Source organism: Mytilus edulis, chromosome 11, assembly GCF_963676685.1.
Source record: "Mytilus edulis chromosome 11, xbMytEdul2.2, whole genome shotgun sequence".
NCBI lineage: Eukaryota > Metazoa > Mollusca > Bivalvia > Mytilida > Mytilidae > Mytilus > Mytilus edulis.
Window position 1 is genome coordinate 79,109,714 of NC_092354.1, and position 17,760 is coordinate 79,127,473.

Below are 17,760 nucleotides of genomic sequence, written 5' to 3' on the forward strand. Positions count from 1 at the left end.
ATTATGCTAAATATGTTGTTTTGCAAAATGATACAAAATTATATTTGGCTGTTCAGTTTCCATTAACCACCCATGGCAAAATCTTTGAAACATATAAAATAAAATCATTTCCCGTAGAAATAACCAACAAAACTTTACATTCTACTAAACTTATCAATTTACCTCAATATATCATTATAACCAATGACCGTAATTATTATACAACTCTTACTTCTGAACAAATAAGTACATGTGAAAGTTCTAATCCAAAAAATTGCAATTTTGTTCCCTTGTTTAAATCATCAAAATCAATCGAATGTGCTTTTCATATTTTTAACAATGATAAACCCAATATAAAATCCTCTTGTGATTTTAAAGTTTTGCCCAATTCAATATCACCACATATTGAACAAATATCTGATGATTCTGTTTTGATATATAGACTTAAAACGTTGTATTTAAAATGCAATTCTCAAAATACAACGGTTCCTGGTTGTTCCTTTTGTGTATTTAAAATTCCTTGTCATTGTATTTTACTGTCAAACCCTTCTAATTTCACAAGCAAAATAGCACTGTGTGAAGATGAAATAAATGATTTTACCAAACTACATCCAGTTAATTTAGCAATTTTGCAACATTTCTTTGATGATAAGAAACTTTCAAATATTCTTGCTAACACAACTTTTACTAATCCCATTACTGTCTCTTTACCAGAATTTAATATTTACAAAAACAAAATGAACCACATATTTGCCAAAGATGAAAATTATCATCTTAGTCTTAATAAATTAGTTCAAAGAGTTAAAAGTCAAAATATTATATATTCTACTTTGGCTGATTCTATGGTTGATGGACAAATAGATCTCGACTTTCAACAATGGCCAACTACAAATGACATATTGTCCTTAGTTTCTATAATTATCACATCAATAAATACAGTTGTTTTAATTTGGCTATTTTATAAATTCAAAATTATAGCAGCTGCAATTGCTTTGTATCAACCTGTTCAAACATCAGCTACCACTATTCCAAATTTTGAATTTGAATCCCCCACAACAACAACATCTTCTTCTTGGATAAACGTCTTAGATTCAAATTTAAAATGGGACCACGGCATTTTTGCATTTTCATTTTTATCCTTTTTATTAATCATTGTTTTGATATATAAATCTATCAAACGCTCTAATATGCATACAAAATTATGTTTAGAAATTACTACTGGATTCCAATGTATCTGCATTCCAATTATATCAATGCCTTTATGTCCAATATTTTGGGACATTCAATATCCAACCATAATTGACAATTTATCAGTTGTTAATTACCTCAGACCTAAATTGCACGTCTCTTATCCCAATTTTATAATCAAGAACAAAAATACTCTACAATCAATTGTCATACCTGATACAATTAAACTTAATATTTTTCAAGCTTGTGCATTAAGGTCAATACTCAAACATCCATTCTCAGTTTATATAATATTATTACATCATAATATTAAGTACCCCATTGAAAACCCACATATAGATACTAAAATTGAGAGCGTCAATAAATCAACAAATCAAATGACAAACTTATATCCATCATTATACTAATTCGTATTTTTCTATTTCCCAGGTTCCACAGATTTACAAGACGTTGAAAAATTTTCGCCATCACAAATTTGGAATAAGTTATCAAATAATCACTTCGATATTGATTATCTCCAAAGTATACAATATTTATTATCATATGATTTTGACCCTTTTGAATCTTCAAGTTTGCAATCTTTTTGTTTAGATACCATTTCTAATAATCCAAGTATATATATCCCTAAATTACCACCTCGTATACACTTGCACATTGATTATTTTCATGAATTAAAACAATCATACATAGCAAATGCCAATAGTTATTACCATTAATCAAAATGGAAATCATCTGTAAGTTTAAAAATGGAACAATACTTTTATCTCAAGAAGATAATACGTTTATTAGTTTGTCGGAATATTTTAAAGCTTTAGAACGCTTTAATGAGAAAGAAGTAGACTTATCTTTATTTGATCTTTCTGCATTTCAAACGCTTAGAGAAAAGGTAACACATAATTTGAATATTCCTCTCGATAGAGATATTTTAATTAAAATTGTTAAACTAGTTTCTTTTCTGAACATATCTGAGGACAATTTTAAACAATTATTACCATTTCCTCATATATCTATCCATAATATCCAATTGATCTTACCGTTTATTCATTGTTTATTGATTTTACATTTCCCAAATATTGCAAAAGATTGGGCAATAAGAGGTAGACTTCCATTATCATTATTAAGTGATCCTCTAATTTCCTACAATAAATTCAAGCGTGCGTATAGAAACGCAAAATGCTTGCATGAATATAAAGTTAAAATTTTAGCTCGGTGCCGTTGCCTTCAATGTACAAAATTCAGACATAATTTATCCTGGTATGACCAAGAAGCACCTTTTCATGAGGAAAATTATGTTCCTTGCTTTGCAATGCGAGGAAAGTTAATTAACTTTGCAAAAACATCATAAAATACATGTATATTGACCTTGCTTGAATAGCATTTACATAACGATAATCGTTTGTTTTAAAATGTTCATTTAATCAAGGATCATAAAAAAAAATTACTATGTACAATTGTAAATAAAAAAGGCCTTTTATTGTTCATAATGATTGTGTATTTTTTTTAATATATTGTATTACTCATGTTAATATCTCATGTTTATATCGTATGACTTATTATATTCTCATTATACCATTGTATCATAACAAGAAGAGGAAAAAAAAAAAAAAAAAAAAAAAAAAAAAAAAAAACACAAATAAAAAAATATATATATATTATTCCTATTATATGTAATATTTTTTTTTTCAATATATGTATGTATAATATTTTAATATATGATTGGTGGAACAATCATCTTTTAAAGGGAGGGCAATTATTGTAATGTAAAATTGTGTTTTATATTGCTATTGTTTCATTTATGAATATAAGGTATAGATTGTTGATGCTTTAAATTATGAAAGTAGATTTGACATGACTTTTGGACAAACTAGGTTGTAAACTATTCATCTAACTATTCCTGATATTAATATAGATTATTGGTATCAATATGCTGTTATTAAGAATGGAAATTGAGTTTCTCAATTCCACAAAGACTGTTACATAACTTATTGGTCAGTACAAGTTAAAGATAAACAAATTTATAACAATTTCTATCATAATGAAAATCTAATAATGTATTCTAAGACAAATAGCAGATGCGACATAAGGTTAATTAGTTTCTTGTTTCTTGATAATCAAGTATTGTACACACATAAGATTAATAATAATTAAACAATTATCGTAAACATCTGGTTGTTTTGGCCATCCTTCGAAATTCTATTAGCAGTGGTCAAGACATCAAAGATAATTTGATAATCAGTAATTACAATAAAGTCTATAAAAGCCTAGGTTTACAATTTGTGTTCAATTCGAACACTTATTGTATTCTAGCTTTTCCTGTTGCTGATTCCGGCCTATCTACCAATTGATTGTGAGTTTGTTTCCCCCTTATTGTGACATACGTCAATACTTTAGCACGGATTACAAAACACGGTAACAATTGTCGCAATACAAACCCTAGTGATGCACATCATTGAGAATCTGTATGTATGACTTCCTTTCAGATCCATAATCTAGTTCAGATCTAACTAGAGATCTATATAAATTAAGTAAAATATTGCGATCAGCACCTCAGTCGGTAATTTTTTAATATCAATGCTTTTAAACATCTCGATTTTAACATTTTGATATGGGGTAGAAAGGTTAAACATCTCGATTTTAACATTTTGATATGGGGTAGAAAGGTTAACTTTATATCGAAAATTTACCCAAGAAATTTTGTTTCATTAATCATTTTAGTTGGGTTACCGTACAAAGTGAGATTTAAAACCATTTTCCGAGGCCCATTTTTTTTATTCTTCCCAGACTTAATTGTAATTGTCTTAAATTTTTGCCTCTGTAACATATTATTAAAACAAGAATGTGTCCTCAGTACACGAATGCCCCACTCGCACTATCATTTTCCATGTTCAGTGGACCGTGAAATTGGGGTAAAAACTCTAATTTGGCATTAAAATTAGAAAGATCATATCATAGGGAACATGTGTACTAAGTTTGAAGTCGATTGGACTTCAACTTCATCAAAAACTACCTTGACCAAAAACTTTAACCTGGAGCGGGACAGACGGACGAACAGACAGACAGACGGACGGACGAACGGACGCACAGACCAGAAAACATAATGCCCCTCTACTATCGTAGGTTGGGCATAACAATCCTCAACATACAATGAACCTTCAATATTACTACCTAACTAGAACCTTTACAGTATTAATTCCTGTTTATGCCGGTGGAGAAAGTTAACTTAGAAATAATAAGATACAGAACATTGAACAATAATAATATAACCATAAATGTTTTTCTTTTCAGAAAGGAAAACGGAGACTCTGTGCTCTAGGGAAAATGGAGCTTGGTGTTACAAGAAAGCAAAGATCATGGAGGTCATGAAGCCTGCATATATGTCTTTAGATGAGGAGAATGGCCAGGATGGGTTCATAACTCGTCAACCATTCTGGCAGTCCAGTAAATTTAAGGACATTAAGTCAAAATTGGACAATGCATACAAAAATGTTTGTTCCAAGGCCAGTTTAAGGTTCTACAGAAAAGGACAATTGGCAATCAAAGCCAAAAGGATGTGCCTCCGTTGGCTGAACATTGCCAGTGGATTGTCCGAGATCTTGGGCCACAGAATATTGAGAATCAATAAACATTTGAATTCTAATTGTAAATTAAATTTCTTTTAGCATTTATACGTAGTGTGTTTTGTATACAGATTCCTAAATGTTCCTACTTTTTTTTTATATAAAAGTACTGCTTTTGAATTAACAAAATTGGAATATAACCTTAAAAACTTATAACTGAAGTTCTTTAAGGAAAGGTTAGCAGTTCCTTATCAACAAGTCATGGGTGTTAAGTAATCATATACTACTACTGAGTTCCATGTAATAATATCCAGTCAATTAATTTTTTCTCCTTAATATCCTGAGAAGAAACTTATTGGTTAACATAGCTGTCTCAATCATATCAGATTTTAAAAGTAATACATTTCCCCCCTTTCTTTAAAGTGATAGTAACAACATCCTCCACCTTAATGATAATAATGTGCTGTCGCGGCAGTACAAGAGGAAGGAATAGACCACTTTCGAGTTCATCCGTCACCGGCAAAAACTCGTCAATTATGCACGCCTTTATGACGTCACTTACCAGATAGAGGGGCTCGCCTGTATCCCTGCACTATTTACGTTCATCAAGCGTCTTAGTGATCGTCTTTGTGCAGGATAACCTAGAAATAACGGTTGCTCTGTAGGTACTTTCTGACAATTCCCTAATGACAGCAGTGTTGATTGTCAATTTTGAGAATTCAATTTGCCGAATAATTCGTACAATATAGAATTATAGTTTTCCAACCACTCGCTCAACATTGGAAGGAAGTGACGACGCCCCTAAACGCAAAAATGACGGTGATAAAGGCGCGTATAATTGACGAGTTTTTTCCGGTGACGGATGAACTCGAAAGTGGTCTATTGCGTTTTTGCTTGTTTAAACAAAGCATGCGGATGCCTTATTTGTCTTCGACAACAGCATAGGCAAGAACCAGTACCATCCCATCTTGTAAATAGGTTAAAAAACATACAAGACATTGATGAAATGGAGGATGTTGAAATTCGAACTTTTCTTTTTAAGACAATCTCCTATTGTTGGGCCTTCATCAAATATACAGACGTCCTGGATTTCAATTACCTCATTTAATTCGTAATCTATTTTCAGGGAATGAACAATATATATAAACAATAATTTTTACTATGATACGAGAAACATTTCAGAGAAAATAAAATGTGAATTGTGAACTTTGTGAAATAAGTGAAAACTGTAATCCGAAAATAGAAACAATGTACTCGTTTAATTTTATCAACTTAACGGAAAATTTAAATTGTTCAATGTCATTTGATTTATTTACAACTTTATTGTATTTGTTAATTATTACTATTTTAATTTGTTTTTATTATTGTATTATAATAAACAAAATAGATCTATTAATTCCAACTGAACAGAACTTTGTGTTTATATTTAAAGGTAACCGGACAATTTCTGAAACCCTAGAGGTATGATCAAGTCATAAAAACACGAACAGTCTATCAATTACTTGTTATCTGCCGATCATACAGTTTCATCCAACATCTTGCTAAACCAAGCTTAGTTAGTTTTTTTATTTCGCAGCTTAGCTATACAAAATCGATTTGTTCATGTTTTTTTTAAAAGTGAATATCGGACTTCTTAATTACAGAAGTGTAGTTCACACGCATTCTCACAATTCAAATCTTTCTTTGACATGGTACATTTTCCAATTAATTTTTCTAAACACAAGTTAAATAAGATGGTTTATACGAGTGTTTATGTTCTTCCCGGATTCATGATTTTCGGAGATTCTCAACCCTGTTTCTGACTTAAAAACAAAAAGAGCGAGGTTGTTGGTAAATAGTATTATTTAATATTTGACGTACAATGTCTTCTCTTCACAGAAATTATGTCTTCCCAACAACGAGGATTGGTCACAATCAAGGATGGTGAGAATTTGATACGAGTAACTGGATCCTTTAGATTGTCAAAGACGGTTCAAATCAACAACTACAGGGGCGTGACCTATGTCCATCTCAAAGGCCCGGCGGGAAAGACGGGTTCAAGCGTTTAGAAAACTTTCACGGTGTCGTTTGTGGAATATTGCGACCTGGTGAGGATGGTCAATGTGAAAGAATTGACGGAACTGTGCGAGCAGTTTCAAAAGCAAGTAAAACTCTTTTAATCATTTCATTTGTTTATTTATTTCACATGCGCGGCAGGTCTGGTATCCAGTCAACTGCATCCGTCCCCGTCAAATCCGCAAATCAAAAACGACGAGACGTGCATGCCATTTAACGAAGAAATTTTAAAAATTTTATAGAAATAAATTTTCGTGGATTCATAAGTCTCTGGAGAAAAAAAATTGATAATGATAAAATATAAAAAAAATTATTAATAAATACTAATTTTCTTCTGCAGGACTGTTAGTCAAAACCGACTTCTCCATAAAAAGTACACAAATTCTATGTCCAATAACAATAAATTCGTCGTACACCATAGTTACCCTCCTTGAATTAAACATTAAAGCACCAAAGACTTCTAATCATCTTACCTTTATAAGTGTGATTTATTTACGATTACGGAATATAATTGTTGTTTTATCAGGTTTGACTTTGTAATCATTGATGTCTTTTTTAGGACCAACAAATCATTCAAAAAGAGTCTTCTATTGTTGCACATGATCAGTTCGATTTTCTTCTCCCACAAATATCTATAATAGGTTCACAACTCGTTTATTTTCGAAGAAAAGAAATCTAGGTTATATCATGTATATATTTTATCACTTTCAATTGGTAAAAGCACAGTATTTCAACTTAACCAGAATTTTGATATCAAAAGTTTTCATATTGAAAACTGAACATTACACCTTCTTAATTGAAATTCTCCTATAAAATAGATATACATATTTTTGTGTATATGAAAAAAAATCATTTAAGTTAAACTGTTTGAGAGAATGAGCACAGAAAACCCTCAAACAAAGTGGTGTTTTTTTTCAGACGGGGTGTACCAAAAGGAGAGATCGTGTATTTTTGTCATATGATAATAGTTTTCATAATTGTTATTTCGGCAGTTGTTAATTTATCAACACAAAATGGGAGTATACAACTATGGGTTAGTTTATTAAGTGGTTGTACTGGTTACATTATACCAAACCTGTCTATCAATTAAATATAAACGAGATTCACATAAAAGAAAGGGAGGAAAACAAATATCTGAGTAACCATCGTTCCCACCACGTGACTGAAACGTTCACCATACGTTCGTTTATCTCTTTATGAATCATCATGAACAATTTAAGCCGCTACCAATACTATAAAGGCACACAATTATATCAACTACACTGGCTGATGTATCTAAGGAGCTGTACGGTTGTGACTTTGATCACTTGCATACTGAGTTATTCAAGAAACAGATTGAGTGTTTAATTGATAAAACGACAAAAGTGGTGTTGAAGAATATTAGAAACCATACCCGATAACAGCTTGTTGTTAAAGGGGAAAAGATTCTGATCACTAAAGAAAATTGGACGAAACTGTGTAATCTTAAAGAAAGCATCTTATTTCTCCATTCATTTATAGACGCACACTAAAAGTACAATGGTGACAATTAAAATCTATATGGAACAAAGACTACTTTCAACTATATTACTGTTTTCTTTTGCTGAATTATTGGATGAAATGGTGCAACAATTATCAAAGAAGATTTGCCAGTAATGCAACGTTGAACATGGATCACAACATAGACATGATTGTTTAATGGATAGTAAACTGGATAAACTTGAAAAACATTTTATTGTATATAGTATTCGTTAGAATGTTTGAGGGTAATTGAGTTACTATTTTTTTGTAATGTATTTAAAAAGAATGTTTGAGGGTAATTGAGTTACTATTTTCTTGTAATGTATTTAAAAATAAACGTCTAAGTCAACAAAAGATGAAACATCCATAGATTACTAAATGACTATACCATCATAATTCTTTATTGAATCGTTTCTAGTTATATTTTATTTGAATTGGTAAACAGAGAGTACAAGAAAAAAAAAAAAAAAAAATTTTTACTATTTTTTCCAGGAAAAAAAACACGCTTCCACCCGAAACTGATATAGTCACCGCCATCTTGGAAGTCGTGAAAAAAGCAGAATGTTTATCAAAGTTGTAATTTTATTATGTGTTGTTGTTGGTGTTTTAAGTAAAGTTATTCCTATCACAAACATTTGTGAAAGTCAAGAAGGGATACTGAGATGTTCTTATAGTGGTGAGGGACACGCTTTTTGTAGATAATGCTAAACACTTAAAAAGGATTATTATTCACTCAGGATCTGTTCGGTGCGAGGACATAACAACCAACAATCCAGAAGTATTGGTTACAATAGCCGGCATCCCTTGTAAGGTAAGTTGTTAATTGTTTCTTTTTTGTTATGATCAATTCATGAAGTCAGTTGTCGGCGTAATCATCATTAACACTCAGTAAAAGTAACCTGGAACTGCGGTCCTGTCGAAGTATGTTCGTCCGAATCAGTGTAGTAAAGCAGAAGCAGTAGTAGAAGCCGATTGCAGCATTACTGGTGTAACCCCCGCCGACTTTGTGGATGAACAAGTAGTTGAAGAAGTAGTCGAAGTCGGGGAGGTGTATTACGAGTCCCTTATAATACGGAAATGACACAACGACAACGGGAGGAGTATGTTAAGCAACACCCCATTCACTTGAATGAACTTGAGACTCCTTATGTACTTGTCGCACGTGATAAGGTGGCAACATTTGCTGATATCACTTTGTGGTGGAAAAAATGGATTGTGTAGTTGGAAAAAAACACTACATGTTCGATTCTGAGGAATATACTACAGTCAAGATACTATGCTATAATACAATATCCCCTGACACATACATTTCAATTATTGGTAGACGTTTGAAAACTGTTCTTATAACAGATGGGTAGGTGCTGTGCCAGAATTTTGTTACACCACCAAACACTATAGTCGTTTTGGGTAAACATGTTTGTGTAAGTAATGTACAAGTCAACATGAATAACATGTGCTCCTAATTTCCATATTTAAAATGAGAGTATATTTCTATGAGATAACATTCAACCAAATAATTCCAATACTAATAAATACCCAAATTTCCTACAACAATGACCGATAATATTTCACAACGTTACTCATGTTCAAGATTAATCCTCTAAATTTACTAATTTCAAAACTTTAAATCCCCTTATGTAGTATCATAGTTTTAAAATTCTGCAAATGTTGAAGAGTTACATGGATTTACCGAAGAATTCTTAGATACAATTGATCGTGACGATCCCATCAAATGTATAACAAAAAGTTTCGGTGTTGACAACCACTGAATAGAAGCAATAGAAGCACTGTTTGAACATGTTGAGACAACACTTAAATGGAGAGCAAAATTAGATTGTGAGACAAGTTTCCTTATGGAATTATATATATATATGGGTTGTGAAAACATAGGTACTTTACATATAAAAAAATATATGTAGTATGAATGCCGATGAGACAACTTTTCATTCAAGTATCACAAATAAGTTAAAATAATCCTTCATGGATGTTCAAAATATTCAGACAAGCTTTGGAGAGTAACTTGACAATATTTTATATCTAAAGTAACTGTAAATGCTTATCGTTGTTTTTTTCCCAGCCCAAGTCAACATCAACAGTGAAATCTATGATCCAACCCACAACAACCTTCAAGTCAACATCAACAGTAAAATCTATGATCCAACCCACAACAACCTTCAAGTCAACTATGGCTGCCTCAACAACCATGGATGCTATTGAGACAAGTATGCCTGCCTCCACAACCGTTTACTCCATGTCTACTGAATCCACAAATATGGTATGTATAATTGACCAATCCAACATTAACACTCATATTCATGTTCTTATTTGTAAAATAAAAAAAATATAAAAATTGTGGTTAACTTAACATAACTTTAATATAGAGTAATGATTTAAAATTATTGCTTTATATTATTTTTTCAGACTGCTTTTACCATCATTACTAATTTGGAATGTTGAGTCATTCCCACTTTTATGTGGTAAGTTTGATAGAATATATATATATATATATATGAATCATGATCCTATATGATATATAAAAATTGTTGAGTTAGATTGCTGACAAATAATAAATACATTGTGTATGAAAATAATAATATAACATCTACACACGCTTAAAAAAACACGTGTCTCATGTCTATCTCTAGATTCACCTTCCGTGACAAGGTAACACTACGACTATTGAAGTTATATTTTTTATATAGCGGATGTGGTCGAGTGGTCTAGAGCGCTGGACATGAGGCTAAGCGATTGGTGCTGTAGTGTATCAAAGGTGTGAGTTCGAATCCCGCTGAGGGACGGACAAAAATTTGTCAGTATAAAATCTAACTCTAACACTGTTTGGTGTAATTTTCAGACTTATATAAATATTTGCATTAACCTTGTATCTATATCACTCTTAGATCCAGTGGACATGTATATTGTATGGTTTGTCACTTGTTTAGACTTGTTTGTAAAATATACTTATTTCTAGTGACTGTATAATGAAATGAATCATGATCCTATATGATATATAAAAATTGTTGAGTTAGATTGCTGACAAATAATAAATACATTGTGTATGAAAATAATAATATAACATCTACACACGCTTAAAAAAACACGTGTCTCATGTCTATCTCTAGATTCACCTTCCGTGACAAGGTAACACTACGACTATTGAAGTTATATTTTTTATATAGCGGATGTGGTCGAGTGGTCTAGAGCGCTGGACATGAGGCTAAGCGATTGGTGCTGTAGTGTATCAAAGGTGTGAGTTCGAATCCCGCTGAGGGACGGACAAAAATTTGTCAGTATACAATCTAACTCTAACACTGTTTGGTGTAATTTTCAGACTTATATATATATATATATATATACATCTGAAGTAAATGTTCAAAAAAAAAATCACTAATAAGGAAAATCATACACAAGCACCAAGAATTTCAGAAAGTAGGTATTAAACCGAATTGTGAACAAAATTAAAGTTCATGTATGATGATAAATACATTAAGCGAAAGAAGAAAAAAAAGAAATACTATTCAAAAACAAATAAACAATTTAAACAAAATTGAATTATTGAAAGATAAAAAAAAACAGAGAAGGAAAATATAATTACAAAATAAAATACTGAGAAGAAAAGTTAGTTAAGAAATAATTGATGCCAGCTATACTTAATTGTAGTTTTAACATGGTTAGGCATTATATTCGTGATTATTTTTGCCAGAGCGATTGCGGTATCTAGGTCAAATAAGTCAACTACGAATTGTAACACATTGTTGTCATTGTAAAAGTATTAGTAACAAAATGTGTATCATTTTAGTTTTTGAAAGTGTTTTAATTTAAGAAAATACATTAAATGCATTAAATTTGACGAAATTCATTTTTCTGCCGTAGTCAATATACGCATGTGCAAACTAATTTAATTGTATAATAAAGTATGGTTTCTTTACAAAGCTAAAGAATCAAGTCATATTAGAATTCAAAATAAATATCTGTATCTCTTTTTTTCCTTTTCAATTGTTCTCGTTTTATCCTTTGAAATTATGTTGTATTGTGCCTTACAAAAAACTAGTATTCACATTATTTGTTTTCTTTTTCTGTCACAAGATATAATCAAAATGTGCGAGTCATTCTTTTTTGACATTCTTCTTATTTTTCAGCGATAATTATCCTTTTGAGCACTTCAACGCTAATAATAATTAAATGTCAAAAGAAAAGGAAATTTATTACTGAACAATTTCAAATGGAAAACATTCAATATCATTAGATGAAACCTCAGATATCATTTTTAGCAGATTATTAAGTTTTTTCAGAATTGTTATTGGCTGCGGTGACGATTGTAGTAGGTATAATTGAAATTATCAAAACATTTAGACAAAGACTGCAAAATTTACTAGACCGACTAGGAAACCCTCCTGTTGCACAAGATAATAAGTTGTCAAAACCAACCCATTGCTCCATTGCTTGCTCAAAATCAACAAATACTTCCCCAGAATCTACCAGCTGTCAATGTGATGCCAGTATTGAGTAGATCACAAAGACAAATTAAGCCTGTTATAAGACTTCACTTGTAGTCATATTATCTTCATGTGTAATTTTTTATTAATTTATTGATTCATTTGAGAGTTACTTAACGTTCCATATATGTTAAAAATTTGGTTTTACTACTACATAGAAAAAAAACCAATTAGTTTCAAAAGTTTCCATCTTTAAACAATTATTAGTGTCAATTATTTCCTATATCTATATCTATTGTTTTATTTTTATTTATAATATAACTGATTGTTATATGATAGATATGCAATTTAGATTTAAGCAGAAAAGAGGTGTTAACCATGCTATTGGGCTTAGATAGCATGGAAGACTGTGATCAGGATATAGCTACAATTTATCACACTTTAGTGCATGCAACCCCTAAACTGTGGTTGATGATTTTGTAATTTTATCGAGGGGATATTTTACTAAGGTTGTTAAACCTGATACAGGCGATGAGGGAAAAGAAGGACGGGATTGGTAGAAAAGTATAGGAGATGGTGGAACGTGTGATACAAGAAAGGTAACATTAACATTTTGTTTAAATGTTAAATAATTTCAGTTTTGATTTTTCTTTGCTTTGGCATCTTGTATAAAATTAGGTGTAAAAGGGGTGATACAGGTACTAGTGTTGAGGAGGGTTTTACACCTATGCAAATTATTCCAACCAATAAGTCTCATTTAAATAAAGGGGGTGTTTAAAAACAATTTTCATCATTTTTTTTCAATAAAGGAGTATATTAAAAGTAACTTTCAACATGTTTTACAGTGCTGGTCATAGTTGTAAAATTGTAAAAAAAAAAACGAACAGTTACAGAAAGTACAAATTCTAATTCTGACAGCTTTGAAGTATTCAATATTCAGTCATGGATACAATTTGATGATAATCTTGAAAAAACCCTGATAAGATGAATTTCGAAATTTCAGGGGATGTAAGGTATAATTTAATAACAATAATAGCTGTTGTTATAGCATTTGTAGATAGTTGTCTCATTGCAATCATACAAAATCTGTGTTATATTTAGACAGATGATTGCTGTCATCGGAAACGCTTTAAATGCACCACTACCTCCCCTTCTCCTAGCTTTACCTGTACCCCTTAATAGCCTCAACCAGCACTGTAAGGACCACAACAACCTGTATCTTCTCAAGGGCCCCAATCAGCACTTCAAGGACCACAACAACTTGCACAAGTGCTTTTTATACACATGCATTATTTTGCACAAGATTTAAGTATAAATACCCTACCCCCTCCCATATACAGATCACATTTTTGCTCATAAAGAGATAAAACTTTACTTCTTTAAAATAAATCTCTTCATGAAAGTCTCAAGCGAATTAGAAAAGATGCCCAATCTGAGATGGGTGGATTGTAGGCAGATTCCATGCCTCTACTGTACCATGGATCTGGACAGTAGAAAGCAGATGGAGTTAATATCTAGCCTTACTGACAACACCAATTGCAGTAAAATGGTGGTCTGACACTACCACACCATTTTACATGGCAGCATTAGTAAATCAAAGGACCTCCTGTACTATGTATACAATACAGTATTAATGGCGATTAACGTTTTGGCAGAAATAGTGCAAAATACTTGCATCCTTCAGATGTGTAAAACAATTTTGAAAAAGACATTATTTGTGTCTTAACAGGAAGAAGATAAAAGCATTTTGCTTGAGCTTGCAAAATGACAGCTCAACTCCACCTACAAGTGAAGAAGAAAACAGAGATTTTTTTAGTCATCACTTCTAAGATGCCTTGGGTGAACAGAACCATCAAAGTAATGGAAAAAGATGGTAATATGAGAAAAAGCATAAAAAGTGATATTACTGCAACACGCCAGATTCCAAATGTATGTATTAGATACATCAACAAACAAACTGAATAAAAAGTCGAAGGATATGAAATAGACATGATGAAAACTACATTTTGTTGATTTACTTTTCAATATTCTATAAACAATCTTTGGTTTGTAAATAAACAAAATTAATAAAAAATCAATGTATTTCATACCTTTGTTTTTGATGGTGATATAAAGTTTGTTCCAGTGTCATTGAATGGGGTAATTGTATGTCATGCTTTATTTCAGAAGTCTGACAGTATTTCGGAAGACAAGCTATTAATTGTCCAACCTGACAGTATTTCGGAAGACACGCTATTAACTGTCCCACCTGACAGTATTTCTGAAGACACGCTATTAACTGTCCCACCTGACAGTATTTCTGAAGTCACCAGTACAGGACACCTAAATTTTAAACGGGAGGAGTATGTTAAGCAACACCCCATTCACTTGAGACTCCTACTTGTCGCACGCGATAAGGTGGCAACATTTGCTGATATCAACGGGAAGACTCGCATGGTGGTTAAAACCAACTCGAACTTTAAAATGTGACTTTCATTATTTTTTTTATATATATGTTCAAATGTAAACATTTGACTTTTAAGTTGGAGGAATGTAGCGGAATCGGTTTTTATATATTAAGAATTATATGTAGGATGGCTGATTTCAATTTACAATTCATTTTGATTGTTATTATTTTGCTCAAATGTCCGTATCCAGGGTAAACTAAAAAAATGTAGTCAATTTCTATTGGTTAATCAGTAAGGGTTCTCGGTGTTGTACATAAGATAAATGATTAAAAGCCTTTCTTTTCTTCTAGGTAGTAATCATTAGTTGTTTAGATTAACATATGTTCGAGTGCACCTTTATATACAAGTTTTATCAAAGTACGCGGTTGGTTAAAGTTGTGATTTCTTCACCTGTAATTAGTATATATAGTTGATATTCTATTAAAGCCAAGGTCTTTATAAGACACAATCGACATTTGGTTTGAATAAAACCGCCATTTTTTATCTTTATTATTAAGGGCTTACGGGTGTATTATACCCCGATGTCTGAATAAGATACTGCAACTTAGTTTGAATAAAACCGATGTGCTTTATTTCTCAGGGTGATTCTTCGTTGCTTTATTTGGTCAGGTCTTAGTCCATAGCGTAGAAATGCCATTTGTTAAGAAGCCGAAACTTAATATTCATTTTACATTTTTGATAAGAGCTTTTAAATTATTTTACAATGTAATATTCATGTGACTTTGATACTTTGTATTGTTATTGCAATATTATTTATATCTGTTGATATTTTGAGAGACATTATTAAATTATATAAAGTTACTTCGTTCTCTTCAGCCAAGGAGACTCAGGGCCCAGTGGTTCGAACCTTTACATAAGGTAAACAGACGGTTTTATACAATTTATGGAAGTTTTTAACGACCTTGACTGGCTATACAGCCCTTGCACGGTCGGCCCTGGCTTGCGCCTTTTTGGGCATTAAATAATTTTAATTTTACCATGTGGTAATTGACATAATTTAGATCGATAATTACAAATGTATGTTTCATTTTTATTAATGTTTTCAATTTACAAATACTTTGATATTATCTTATATTGTAATGTCTTAACTTTATTCTTCATTAAAAAATTCGAACACTTATTGTATTCTAGCTTTTCCTGTTGCTGATTCCGGCCTATCTACCAATTGATTGTGAGTTTGTTTCCCCCTCATTGTGACATACGTCAATACTTTAGCAAGGATTATAAAACACAGTAACATTTGACACAATAGAATGGTGCAGGATGTTTAAAGCGACAGGAAAACCTACAAAAGCAGGAAAAACACCTCTAAATTACAGTAAAGAAGCAGAACACCATAAGCTAGATACAGCGTTTCATCAATTGAACATTTTTCCAGAAGAGGAGCAATTCGTACTTTAACACCGTTTCGAAAATAGAATTCCTGAACGCGACGACATCACAATACCGTTCGTCCAAGATCCATGGACTCTTCCTCCTCAATACAGTGATCAACCAACTGGACCTGTTCCTGATCATAACCCGTTCATACCTTCAAGTGTCTCAACTCCAATCAGGCCATTACAACCAACACGGTTAGTTCGACCCAAAATTCCACAAGCCTTTCTAACGCATTCTACAGGGACATCAACACCTGGACCAGTACAACAACCGTATCCCATTACCGGTAAATAAACTTTCATTGCCTGCTTTACAGACGCCGTCCCATTTTTCTTCAAACACGGCCCCAGCAGCCATAGCAATTGTGACAGCAGCCACTACAGTGCCATCTGCATCTTCATCTTCAATACCAATTCCAACGACCTCTTCACCACCACCAGCAACAACAACATTCAGCTAGTACAGCAGGTAGGACACCAATACCACCTCTTCTTTAAAGATAGAAAAAATTCAAGGGTGATAATTCTCAAAACCCTGAAACTTGGCTGAACACTTTTCAACAATACTGTTCTTTTTATGATTTATCCAAGCAAAAGCAGTCGGGGCACTTAGCGAACTCCATAATATTATGGAATTGGCTAAATTTGACTGCTTTATGAAAATCCATAATATTATGAGATTAAATAATATTTCCAGTTATATTATGCGTATCCATAATTTTGAATATTATTGAATTTCATAATTATGCATGAAAAAATTAAATTTGATGTGTCCGAAAAACAATGTTTTGGGTACTGCTAACAAGTTCCGTAATTTATTAATCTTAAAATGCTATTTTTATGATCATCTATTGATTATATTCATCCGACAATCGTCGCCTTGCTTACGTCATCATTATAAATGCTTTCGTCTTCAATGTCTTTTATCTAGGACAGTATTTTGTACAAGGGAGACAAATCGTGTCGTCTTATAAGCCATCTTTTTCTTAAATGTATTATCGTTCCTTAAACAATGAATAAATCGCGTTTTAGAAAATAAATGTAGAAAATAAGTGTGTCAGTTGACCTCGTTTTCAATACATTAGTTTTATCAAGGGGAAATGTTATAAAAAAAATAGTACACATCCTTCAGACGTCTTTATAAATTATAAATGACTATGTACACAATAGGTATAGAAACACATTACTTTCACGTGTTTATATGTCTTGATTTGACGAA

At 31.9% G+C, this 17,760-nt stretch overlaps 1 protein-coding gene across 1 annotated transcript; it reads left to right on the plus strand.

Annotated features, from left to right (window-relative positions):
* Positions 1 to 4,264: 4,264 nt before the first annotated feature.
* LOC139494625 (uncharacterized) lies at positions 4,265 to 17,002 on the plus strand. The gene is made up of 5 exons (XM_071282783.1): positions 4,265 to 4,280; positions 4,453 to 4,605; positions 9,017 to 9,090; positions 10,357 to 10,554; positions 16,859 to 17,002. The coding sequence occupies exons 1-5, from the start codon at positions 4,265 to 4,267 to the stop codon at positions 17,000 to 17,002; spliced, it is 585 nt and encodes a 194-aa protein (XP_071138884.1).
* Positions 17,003 to 17,760: the final 758 nt, after the last annotated feature.

Bases quoted from the DNA above. Each gene is read 5' to 3' on its own strand.
- LOC139494625 (XM_071282783.1), top strand. The intron at 4,606-9,016 runs GTAAATTTAAGG...TTATTCACTCAG, and splicing joins TCAACCATTCTGGCAGTCCA to GATCTGTTCGGTGCGAGGAC. The intron at 10,555-16,858 runs GTATGTATAATT...CCTGCTTTACAG, and splicing joins CTACTGAATCCACAAATATG to ACGCCGTCCCATTTTTCTTC.